We start from the raw sequence: 12458 nt of genomic DNA, 5'->3' as shown, positions 1-12458 counted from the left end.
GGAGTCAAATGGTGGGTGACAGAGTGACTTGGAGGCGTTTTGTCTGCGGCCACCCTTTGCAGGATTAGGGCGTCGGGCTATAGATAGATAGATAGATTTAAATCCAACCCTAACTTGCTCTATGCTGATCTTGTCTATGCTGAAACTCTCGATGGAAATCACAGCAGGTGCATCGCTAGGCAGCTGATTCTACTGGTTGTAATAAATGAAATGAAACTTAACAAATTAATTACTGGTCTGGCCGAGATTCGATCCTGGGCCCCCACTTTGCCTCTAAGCAACGCGGACTTTTATACACCCCATTACATCACTCTTTTTTCCCCTTGGTGATTAATTTGGTCCGTTTCAAACACAAATGGTAGCGTAGCTCAATGGAGGCCACCAATGGGGGCACTGCAGACCACACCGGACAGTTCACCCCCGGGATGTAAGGCCAAAGACGCTGTCAACAATATCATTGCCCTCTGAGCCTCGTCTCACATCCCACACCGCTGCCAACCAACATAATAACTGAAATGAAACTTAACAAATTAATCACACTGTCTTGGCTGAGATTCGATCCTGGGCCCTCGTGCATCATAAGCATACACATTACCACTGAGACAAAAAGAGGATCCCTGCTTTGCCTCTAGGCAACATGGGTAACACACCCCATTACATTGTCCACTATTCAACTGTACAATTAACCCTTGATATACAGAACCTTCTTTAAGCGCATTTCTGTTTTAACGACCCCCTTCAGCTATGAACGTTATAAGAGAGAGAGAGAGAGAGAGAGAGAGAGAAAGAAAGAAAGAAAGAAAGAAAGAAAGAAAGAAAGAGAGAGAGATAGAGAGAGAGAGACTTACCCATAAAAACACAAAACTCTGACCCACCTTATGTAAAAGAATTACCAGTTTAGCCTTGTTCTCCTGATGAAGGTATCAGTTCTCACTTGGTCATATCCAGTGGGGTGGTTGCGTCCGGGGGAGTCGTGTCATTCATTCTGTGCCGGTGTTGCGGGGCGGCCAACATCATGGGTTGCAGAGCTAAGTAAATTCCAGATGATAATAATAGTAGTAATTGTAACAAGCATTAATAATACTAGTAGTAGTACTACTACTACTACTACCACTACTACTAAGCATCATCATCATAGTAATAATAACATGAGGAACGAGAATGTTAAAACTCACCCAGGGCAGTAGTCAGTGTGCAGGGTCAGCGTGCAGGGAGTGTATTAAGGTGCCCCTCACAGCAGCATATCTTCTAAGAAAACCAGGGCTTTGTACCGGCTGGGTATGGCGTCAGTGGTACGTCGTACGGCAGCGATAGTGTTGCTGGCTGCTCTGGCGACCCGAGCTGAAAAGTACTTGTGCCAGTCTGGAGAGAGAGAGAGATACATTTATATATACAAGTCAGAGTCAGAAATATATGACCTAAGTACAAGGGTAACATAAGTTTAGAGGATAAGTGTAAAATATCAGTCAAAATAACTTTTCAGCATAATTAGTATAGAGTTAGAAAATTATTACACATAAGTTATTTAAACACACACACACACGCGCCAGTAATGTTCCTGATTTACGGAAATGATATGGTAGATAGAGTGAACAGTTATGCAAGTCTGCCTATGATGCAAAGATCTTGGGGAAGGTAAAGGCTGAGGAGAGCTGTGAAATGCTGCAAGAGGATCTGAATAGAATACATGATTGGAGGTGGATGTGGAAAATGAAATTCAATGGAAAGAAATGTAAAATATTGGAAATGGGTAAAAGTACCAAGAGGCCATCACTGAATTATTTGATGGGTGATGAACCAATCACAAAAGCGAGAGAAGAGAAAGATTTGAGAGTGCTGGTCCAGGATAGTCTGTCACCTGAAAAACATATTAACAAGACAGTTAGAGAGACGTATAAACTCTTGACCAACATAAGTGCAGCATTTCATTACATGGATGAGGAGATGATGAAAAAAAATTGATAATGGCCATGATCCGCCCCAGGTTAGAATATGCAGCAGTAGTGTGGTTCCCATGCAAAAAGAAAGATATAAACAAGATTGAGAGAATACAAAGAACAGCAACCATGATGGTCCACAGTCTGGCAGATCTGTTGTACGGAGAGAGGCTGGAAAAACTGGATTTGCCTTAATTAGAGGAAAGGTGAAAAAGGGGCGACATGATTGCAGTGTTCAGGACCATGATGGGAATAGATAAAACTGACAGAGAAGATCTATTTGTAGTAGTTGTTCCCTAGGCAGTCTGGCCGAACAGCCCCGAGTCCCTTAGGAAGGCCATGGCCGAGACTGGGCTTTCCCACAGAGCTCTCAAAGAGTGTATGTTGTGTTGTTGGCGTAGGTGATTGTGTACAATGTGCTTAATAGTATGGGGTGCTGTGCTGCATCCTGGACAGGCATCAGCGACGGAGTCATCCAGCCTCTTCTGGTAGCTTAAGAGGGCTGGATGGTGCCCAAATCTCAGCCTGGCCAGGTGGACCCTGGCCTCACGAGGAAGATAGGATTCAGAAGTGTGGATGTCAGGAGGCCGTGCATGCAGCTGTGTGTTGTCTTTAAATGACGGCGAGTGATCTGTGCGTGGATATGCTTCTGGAAGCTGGTCTGAGGTGGGCGAGGGGGGAGAGATGACAGTATTTGTGTATGGTATCGTGTGCTGGGTGTTGTTTTGATGTTCCTTGGTGTGGGTGGATGTGCTGCCATGTACTGTAGTGGATGTTGTGGGTTTGTGGAGGCTGCAGCAAGAAACTGGGTGCCTCTCATGTCTAGGTGATCCTTGACTTTGAGGACTTTGGTTTCTTGATGTAGGTGGTCTGTGGGTGTAGTAGCTGTGCAGCCTGTGATTATTTTTAGGGCCTTGTTCTGTATGGTCTGTAGAGTGTTGTAGTGTGTTCTGGTCAGGTTAGAAGCCCAGGCAGGGCTTGCATAATTCATCACTGAACGTATGTATTGTTTATATACTGTGGTGGTGGTTTCTTTGTTGTGTCCGAATGTTGTATGGGCAAGTGACCTCAAAGCACTGAGTCTTGGTGTTATTTTATTTTTAATGTTTGTGATGTGTTGTTTAAATGACAATGATGTATTGTATGTTACACCAAGGATTTTGGGTGTGTTTGTGTGTGTGGTAGGGGAGTGTTGTTTATGGTGAGGTGTGGGATGTGACTGTGTTCTGCTGTCCAATTTGTGAGAAGAGTCACTGTAGATTTGGCTGGGGCTATTTTGAGCCTGTTTGTGGTGAACCATTCGTGTAGTGTGTTCAGGTAAGGTTGAATGATGTGTGCAGCTGTGTTTGCATTTTGGTGTGTACATGTAAGTGTTATATCATCTGCATAGGAAGCTATATGTATCTGTGGTGTGTGGGGTGTGGGTACGTCGTGCATGTATAGATTAAAGAGTGTAGGGGACAAAACAGATCCTTGGGGGACGCCGTTTGTGAAGTTTCTGATGTTAGAAGACTGACCAGCAAATGTTACGTGTGCACATCTGCCTGCTAAGTAGTGTGCCAGCCATATTTTTGTGTTATTGTGCATGTTTGTGTTGAGTATTTTGTTTGTGAGGTTGTGGCAGGGGATGGCATCAAAAGCTTTGCTAATGTCTAGTGTTCAGTGTGGTGGCCTAGCTGAATTCATGCCATCAAAAACTCTCTGTGTAAGGTCTGTCAGAAGGGTGTTTGTGGAGTGTAGTGGCCTAAAGCCAAGTTGTGACTGGGCTAGGGGAATATGAGGTGTGACTAGTTGTAGTATCAGTCGTTCACTGACTTTAGAGGGGGAGCAGAGGAGTGTGATGGGGCGATGTGAGGAGGGTAACGTGGGGTCTTTGTTGGGTTTAGGGATAGTGATGATATTGCCATGCTTCCAGATGTTGGGTATTATGTTGTGTGAGTAGCTGTAGTTTGATATGTCATTTGTTTGGGATAAGAGAGAAACAAGAAGACACGGAATGAAACTGAAGAAGCCAAGCTGCTTGAAGGATATCAAAAAATATAGTTTTCCTTATAGATGCATAGACCTGTGGAATAGCCTGGACAAAGAGATCGTCCAGCCTAAAACCTTATATGAGTTAAGCAAAATTTGACTTACTGAGAAACAGAGACGGGACCCCACAAGTGTAGCTCATTTCCTATATATCACAATTAGGTAAATACACACACACACACACACACACACACACACACACACACACACACATAGATGCACACATACACATATGTGCACATGCATATATATTTACCAGTAATTTTGGCAGCAGCAGCACCCCAACCTCGTAATTGAGTATGTTGAAACGAGCCTGACGGGATTCCTCTCCCCATGCTGCCTTTGACAGATTGTGGGACGTCAGGATGAAATATTCAGCAGCATTATCATCCTTCATGGCAGCATATGTTTTAATATGGGACATATAGTGAGTCAGTTTCTTTGCTTCACTACGCCACAGACTGGAAAGAAAAACTCATCATCAGATTTTTCCGCTGCCCACTACAGCAACATATCATCTATATTATATACAGTATATGAAACTGCTGCATCTATTATGTTGCTATGCAGATAATGCTTTTGCTACTTATGACTTTTTTTTCAACTTAAATACTGTAGTATTTGACAGCCTAGTGTAAGTCATGGTTGTGTATAATTCAATGAACTTTATTCATGGGGCAGAAATGAGTTTCACTGGTTACTAAAGTTGGTTTGTTTTCAACTGGCAGAGCTGGGCTATTCTAGCAACGTACATACTATGACATGGTTGTATGAAAATCACTGAGCCTATGATATGAGGTATGAATGTCCTTGGTTACTGATCAAATTAACCCTCAACTGAGCTGAAAATGGGCTATATATCACTGTCAGATGAAACAAACCAGCTACCGTCAAACTGAATCTTCACTCTAAATACACCTTAATCATCATTAACTGAAAATGGTTAGATAACATCACATGTCCATTATGCACGGTGACAAGGACGGACACCTTTACATGGTGACGCAGATGTAAGTGGGTGGCTCCACTGTTCAACCGGTGTCCCACAACTCCCACCCTCCAACAGGTAGACTGCAGGAGGATGGGAACTACATCCTGCAGTTCATCAGGTTTGTGTCCACGTGAACCCCTAGCCACAATAACAATGAGAAGATATACTTACTGATACAGACTGTGGCTCCATGTTTGGGCATCGAACTGCGACTCAGACAGAAACAAGCCACGCCCTCCTTGCCATCCCTCGATGCTGTTGCTCACATCATTTTCGCTTGGGAAGATGATATTAACCTGAAAAATAATGAAATAATGCAGTTTCTCTCCCATACTGCCACAGATCCTTACTCTTGCCTCACTGATGGTAAATAATTTCCTCTCTCTCTCTCTCTTTCATTGTATATGTCAATACGTAAGTATACATATGTATAGTGTAAACTGCCAAAGGGTAATAAGTGAAATGCACAAAAAACTATGAAACTCTTAATCGTAACTGATGATATGACCTTGATTCCATCTGTCAGGCTGTATCATTGGTATTTCATCCAAATAAACTCTCTTCCCATTCAAACTGTCCTTCCCAGAGACTACAAGCTGCCCTAGCCAGACTACAATGCAAACTCCTTCACTACCCTTCAAAACACAGCTCACAACCCATTCATTCTCTCTGTTTTACCTTCATCCCACCCACACCACAGCCTCATGCAATTCACTTTCACAAGAGGTACTCCTTCAACATGACAAATAATAAATGAAGAAAATCCACTACCAGCTTGAATTTGTTAAGGAAAACAGCTTGGAGACAGTTGCAGCAAATGAAGTAGTAGTAGTAATAGTAGTAGTAGTAGTAGACAGCAATATAACATGGACTTACTGCCTGGTCTATCCCTGGGGCCTGATTTAACCCCCAGAAACTTGCAGCCCACTCTCCCATCAACCATGATGATGACTGAGGCCCCAAACTACCTGAAGGGTGAAAGGAAATTTGAGTGAAGAGCATTCTTCATCATCATCATCATTATCATCATCAAGTTATGGGAGTTCCATCAGACAACAAACAAGTATTTAGTCAGACAGATATGCAGACTGACAATAGTAGTAGTAAGAGTGTATAATTACCAACTGATGAAATTTGGGCCACAATGGGTGAGGTCACAGTAACACAGTGTTGCTGCAAAACACGTCGTAATTTCCTGTGGCCCCACTTTTCGTAATCTTCATCACTGTGGCTCCCTGGGACGCTGCATATGAGGGCAGCCCTGTAAAGGCAAAGTATCATCATCATCACCACACCAACCTCTTTTTATGAATAATAATAAAAACAACAATAACAGTAATAATAATAATAACAAAAACAACAATAACAATAATAATAAATAATAATAACAATCATCATCATCACCTGGACCTTCTTTCCCACCCAAGGGCAGGGTGAGGCGTAGCAATGTCCAGACAGCCCAAATCTGACCAATCCAATGAGCCAGGCTACCATTCATTCACCATTCAAGCCCCTGGAATCCTGGCTCTATCTGATACACCAAAGACATTCACCACATTCTGTAGCTTCAGATAAATGTATCCAGTAAAGTGAATAAAAATAATAATAATAATAATATCCAAGGAGTGGTTGAGGTTTATTGCTCATGTCATGCCACTCAGGGATGAGTGAGGCCGGTCACTCTCATCTTAAATGTCAGGACCAACTTGCCTGACCCCGGGTTCCTACACTCTTGTATGGGATGACAAGGATTGGATGATGGATGGATGGATGGAATAATAATAATAATAATAATAATAATAATAATAATAATAATCCATCCATCCATCATCCAATCCTACATTGCCCCATGAGGAGTGTAGGAGCCTGGGGCTAGGCATATGGTCTCGACATTTAAGATGAGAGTGAAGTAATGATAATAATAATAATAATAACAAAAATAATAATAATAATAATAACGCATCAACTCACCTGCACGCTGAGAAGTCATGCCCTCTAACAATCTCTGCCCATCTGCTGCAACTCTGTAATTTGTAGGATCTTAGGTAGTCAATTAGGTCTCCTTTGAAGAATGTAACTGAGTCGCCGCTTGTCTTTGGCACACCTTCCTCTGTGAAAGATGATAATGAGGGTGTGCGTTAATTGTTGAGGCAGCAGTAGTAGTAGTAGTAGTGGTGAGAGAGAGAGAGAGAGAGAGAGAGAGAGAGAGAGAGAGAGAGAGAGAGAGAGAGAGAGAGAGAGAGAGACTGCTGCTGCTAACTATAAATGAGGAAGGAAGGTAGGTAAGGAGGGGAGAAAGAAGGATGAAATAAGGAATGGATGATAATAATAAATAATAATAGTGACAATAATAGGAATAACAATAATTCATTCATTCATCATCCAATCCTATATTGCCCCATGAGAAGCATAGGAGCCCAGGGCTAGGCAAGTTGGTCCCGACATTTAAGATGAGAGTGACCAACCTTACTCATCCCAGAGTGGCATTATGTGAGCAGTAAACCCCAACCACCCCTTGGATATAAACCTTCACTGGCTCAATCCGATTGGAGCGCTGAAATTACCCACTAAACCACCAGGCGCCATAATTTGGTTATATGGTTACCACCCAGCGTAGTAAATGGTTTCCTGGTGTACAGGAAACCATTTGGCTTGTCACTCAGTGTAGGGTCCCCCACAGGCAGAAGGAAGAGGAAAGAATGAAGGAAAGAAAGACAGAAGAGGGAGTGTAAAGTCACTCATAGGAAGAAGGACGAGGAAAGAATAAAGGAAAGAAAGAAGAGGATAAGTAAGGCTGGTCACTCTTATCTTAAATGTCAGGACCAACTTGCCTATCCTCGGGCTTCTACACTCCTCATGGGGCAACACAGGATTAGATGATGGATTGAATAATAATAATAATAATAATCTATCTATCTATCTATCTATCGCCAGACGCCATAATCCCGTACGGGGTGGCCATTTGACTCCGAGTTATTTGTTTTACAGGGAGGGGGCCAACTGCCTAGCCCTGGGCTCCTACTCTCCTCATGGGGCAACTTAGGATTGGATGATGGATGGATGAATAATAATAATCCATCCATCCATCAGCCAATCCTATGTTGCCCCATGAGGAGCATAGGAGCCCAGGGCTAGCAAGTTGGTCCTGACATTTAAGATGAGAGTGACCAGCCTCACTCATCCCTGAGTGGCATTACATGAGCAATCAACCCCAACCATCCCTTGGATAGAAACCTGAACCGGTTCAATCCGACTGGAGCGCAATAATTACCCACTAAACCACCAGGCGCCAAAATTTGGTTATATGGTTACCACCCAGTGTAGTACATGGTTTCCTGGTGTACAGGGAACCATTTGGCTTGTCACTCAGCGTAGAGCCACCCACAGGCAGAAGGAAGAGGAAAGAATGAAGAAAGACAGAAGAGGGAGTGTAAAGTCACCTGTAGGCAGAAGGGTGGAAAGGAAAGACCGAAGGAAAGAAAGAAAGAAGAGAATGGAAGGAAAGAAGGATGGAAGAGAGGACAGGGCAGACACCCGAGAGCAGCACTACATCAAGTGAGTGGATGGTGAGTGCCCCCACCTCCCACAAAATAATAATAATAATGATAATAATAAAAAATAACAAGAATGATAAGAACAAGGAGAATAATAATAAAAAACTCACCCAGGGCAGGAAACAGGGGCAAGATCCAATACCCATTGACAACCTGGCCAGGCACCAAGTTGGAGGTGTGTACAACGACCCTCACTCCTTTGTAGCGAAAAACCATCATTTTTGAATGATGTGTTGCATATAAGTTCCTTAGATGGACCTGGGATGAAACACAAGCACCATTGGCCATATTCTAAGTGTAACTAAAGTGCTTCACCTTAACATGGCCCAAACTTATGTCCTTTTACACCTTATTTGATGTAGCTCACTGGCAGAATAAGACAATACTGTAGCTCTAAACTTTTTTCCGTACAACTTTTTCATGACTAGAATTATATCCTAACGTTAATCTCTTGCTACAACTCCATAATCAAGAGAAGGTAATTTTAATCAGAGTAAAATGGTATGAGTAAATTATGTACAGAATAACTGTAAACAGACACTGTCACTAGGCATAAATAAAGGCGCTAATATGTACCGGTAATTAAATGGGAGTAAGTGTAAATAATGTATAATACACACACAAATGGTACTGAAAATAGGTCTAAATGGGTAAGCTGATGTAAACAGATGCCAAATAACACACCCTGATCTCATTGATCTGTGGATGGTCGGCTGGGTCATACGTGTTGCTCCTCAAATGCTTGGAACACAGGACTGTCAGGGGGAGGTGGAGGACTCCTGCAGCTCTGTACTCCTCGGTCAGGTAGTCCATATCCACTGTACAAGTGATGTGTCAGTGAGGGAAAGATAGTTATAGCTTGTCTGTGATCATAAGATGGAACTAAAAGTCATGGCTGCATGAAGTCAGTGAATGTACAGTGAGGGTGGATGAGGAGGAAATGGAAAATGTGAGTGCATTTAAGTACTTGGGTAGTGTGATGAGTAAGGATGGAAGTCTGGAGGGTGAAGTGCTTGAAATGGTACAACAAGGAAGAAAGGTTGCTGGTTCCTTGAAAGCTGTGATAAGAAACAGGAAAGTGAGCATGGAAGTGAAAAAGTTACAACATGACAGTATTGTGATACCAAGTCTAACGTATGGAAATGATGCTTGGACATTGTTGGAGGGACACAAGTCAAGAGTGAGAGCAGTGGAAATGAGTTATTTAAGAGAAGCATGTGGAGTCACATTGAGAGAGAGATTGATAAGGATGTAAAGGTGTGTTGTGATGTGGATGTGATAGGAAGCATTACAAGAAACACACTGAGGTGGTTTGGCCTTGTGGAGAGGATGGACAGTGAGCGACTGATGAGGACAGTGTATGAGAGTGACGTGGATGGGGAGAGAGGGAGGGGAAGGCCAAGGATGAGATGGAGGGATGGAGTGGAGAGGTATATGAGAGAGGGGTGTGTGTGTTGGGAGCAGGGCAGTGACATGGCAGGGGACAGGGTGATGTGGAGGCAATTTGTTTGTGGCCATCCCGTATAGGATTAACGCATTTGGCAATAGATAGATCTGTCTGACTACACCTGTCCTGCAACAGAGGTGAAAGGGGCAGGTCTCCCATAAGCTGAATTAAAAATTATGTAAAAACAGCAATAGGGTTAACCCCTAAAATGAGGGGCGTCACGTTTGCGACGCTCGCCAAAAAGGACATAACGGCGGATCGTCGTGTTTGCGATTCGAGTTAATTTTGAATAAACGCGGGCAAGGATGTTCCAGCTGGTATTGTCTATCAGTACCACCACCCTTTAGCTACAATTAGCATACTTTACCTTTGTACTACTGACCTCCGTTGTTGCCAAGTATCGCATTCCCCCCCCCCCCCACGGCCCGGCCAGCTTGGCTGTGATACATGGCACCGCTCTGAGTGCTCAGAACTGTAAATCTGCACTCTCCCCTCACAAGCAGTTTATGCTAATAGGAAACGCTTGTTTCCCCAGTTGTCACACTACCTTTTTTTCTCACAGTTTGCCCCTCTTTAGCGTCAGTTTACCGCAGGCTTTCAAAGTGACATTATGGGGAGTTCTAGCTCTTCCGAGTCAGTGTGAGGGGCCGAGAGGAACGAGAATAAAGTGACGGGCATAAGGCAGAATAAAAAGCGCGCTGCGGTGATCTTTTGGGAAGTAATATGATTGAAAATAATGTAGTATACGTGTTTTTAGCTGTGAAAATGGAAATGTTTGTTGAGTGACGGGAAGACCGCCGCCACGCTGCATGTCAGCCGTACGCTTCACTGATTTTAGCCTTATTTTCAGTGCTTATTGTACAAATACGGATTCCAAACTACATGTATGTTGTAGTATAAAGTTTACTGTGACAGAATGAGGCTGTGGTAGAGGGGAAACTGGGTTGCTGGAGGTGTGAAAGTGAAGATTTGGTTACCCAACTTTGCAAGTCTCCACAAGTCCTTGGGTAGTCCACAAAGGCTCAACACCTGTCTCTGGAGAAAGCTGAATGTAAGTACTACATGCCATACCAAGTATAATGTTCTAGGGTTAATCTCTGATTTTTGGCTAATATTTTGCTACAGGTACTCAGACTGCAATTGAACCCCGCCACCCGGGGGGAGGTTGGCTGTCCATTGGCCGCGTATTAGGGGTTAAAGGGGCTTAGGAAAACAGTATGTAATGAAGGTGTTAATGAAGGTTATCATAAACTGAATAACTTTGTGAATAGTTGGAGAAGGACACCTTCACCTGGTGACAGTGATATAACCACCTGACTCCACTGCCTAAGCTCCTCCCCTAGCCTCCAAATAAAGGACTGTGGACTGCAGGGTAGACACCTTTGGCTTACGGCACTCCGGTCACAGGATAGGGCAGAAGAAAAACATAACCAGGCAGTGGACTGTACAGTAATCCCGTATGTTTCGCGGATTTTTTTTTTACGGTTTTGCCCTCTCGCGGATTTTCTTAGCATTAATAAGTTCAAAAATATCCTTGAATATACGGAGAACAAAAAATTTGAAATTCCCGCCGTTTCCAATTGTAGCGCGGTAAACTCACGCCACCATCTATCCCTTTCCCACGGTCCCTCTGCCCTGCATCCCTCAGTCCACGCCTGTCTGCCTCACCTGCTTGGTGCACTAGTAACCGCGCTGTAATACAAGCCACTTGGTCTCCCACGTTATTTCCACATGGCCCCAGGACGTAAGCCAGCCTCACTGAAGGCTAATAATACAATCAGTAAGAACTCCAAAGTGACAAAACGATCAAGAAAAGTTATGACCTTAGCAGAGAAAATTGTGTTACTGGACAAGCTAAGAAGTGGCATGAGCTACGCCGCATGCGGTCGTGAGTATGGAGTGAACGAATCGACAGTGCGTTACATTAAGAAAAGTGAAAAAGAAATAAGACATGCAGTTGCTAGCTGTGCATCAACGTCAGCAAAGGTGTCACAACATGTTCGTGATAATGCTCTGATTAAAATGGAAAAGGCTCTGAACATATGGATTGAAGATTTGAACCGCCGACATATTCCTGTTGACACAAATTCGATCAGAGAAAAGGCCAAGGATTTGTACAGTCATTTCAGTGATGGAGAGAGAGATGGGAAGCACACATTTATGGCTAGCAAAGGCTGGTTTGAGAACTTTAAGAAGAGATTCTCACTCCACAATCTCAGGATTACTGGCGAATCAGCCTCTGCTGATCACGTGGCAGCAGAAACGTATCCAGCAGAATTTGAAAAAATAGTGAAGGACATAGGGTATCTGCCGGAACAAGTTTTCAATGCCGATGAGACTGGGCTGTGGTGGAAAAAAATGCCCAGCAGAACTTTTATATCTCGAGAGGAGAGACAGGCACCTGGATTTAAAGCTCAGAAGGACAGAGTATCGCTGCTATTCTGTGGGAACGCAGCTGATCATATGATCAAGCCTATGCTGCTATACAGGGCTAAAAA

The 12458-nt window shown here is 43.5% G+C and overlaps 1 protein-coding gene across 1 annotated transcript; it reads right to left on the bottom strand.

Annotated features, from left to right (window-relative positions):
• Positions 1–5126: 5126 nt before the first annotated feature.
• LOC145417036 (tyrosyl-DNA phosphodiesterase 1-like) lies at positions 5127–9326 on the bottom strand. The gene is made up of 5 exons (XM_080285874.1): positions 9198–9326; positions 8624–8771; positions 6931–7069; positions 6085–6220; positions 5127–5255 (listed from the first exon to the last, which is right to left on the bottom strand). Exons 1-5 carry the CDS (start codon positions 9324–9326, stop codon positions 5127–5129), a joined length of 681 nt encoding a protein of 226 aa, XP_080142000.1.
• Between the last annotated feature and the right edge of the window lie 3132 nt (positions 9327–12458).

Source organism: Coenobita brevimanus, chromosome 108, assembly GCF_032717465.1.
Source record: "Coenobita brevimanus isolate Jiangsu-jjx chromosome 108, ASM3271746v2, whole genome shotgun sequence".
Taxonomy (NCBI): domain Eukaryota; kingdom Metazoa; phylum Arthropoda; class Malacostraca; order Decapoda; family Coenobitidae; genus Coenobita; species Coenobita brevimanus.
Note: the sequence above shows the minus strand (reverse complement) of the source record. Positions and strands in the feature narration are given on the sequence as shown.